Consider the following 480-nt stretch of genomic DNA (forward strand, 5'->3'; position numbering starts at 1 on the left):
ACAATCACAATCTACACATTTATTTTGTATATATTCCTCAGCAGTTTCTTCAGTTGGATTAGCATTAACATGAGTATTATTGTGTTTAAAACTATTATATTTGTCAGACAATTGCTTCCATTGGGGATTTCGCTTATAATACCAGTTCATATAATCATTAAATATTGATTTACAGTTAGTGTCTTTAATTTTTGTTATACTAGGCGTCTGCTTTTGATTAAAAATATTATTACATTTTTTCGTTACGTCTTTGGAAAGTTGTATTTTTTCTTTACATGCTTGTTTTGCCCATTCAGTCATCCATCGAAGAAACTGATCAGTCTGATCGTCATCAGGTAAAGTACACCATGATTGGTTCAATGTTCTATTTTGAGTAGCGTTTCTACCTTTTTGATACCCGCATAACATTGAGTGCCAAACATTTGTTTTATTATCATTCCACCATTCTATACGATTTTCAGACCTATTATTATTATTATA

The 480-nt window shown here is 30.2% G+C and overlaps 1 protein-coding gene across 1 annotated transcript; it reads right to left on the reverse strand.

Moving 5' to 3' along the window:
- Positions 1–480, reverse strand: PGSY75_0041500 (putative EMP1-like protein; the record flags this gene model as incomplete). Its single annotated transcript, XM_018783531.1, has 1 exon — positions 1–480. A coding segment is annotated over one exon (480 nt), but the record flags the coding sequence as incomplete, so codon positions are not given.

The sequence above is a fragment of the Plasmodium gaboni genome, assembly GCF_001602025.1.
Source record: "Plasmodium gaboni strain SY75 chromosome Unknown, whole genome shotgun sequence".
Lineage (NCBI taxonomy): Eukaryota > Apicomplexa > Aconoidasida > Haemosporida > Plasmodiidae > Plasmodium > Plasmodium gaboni.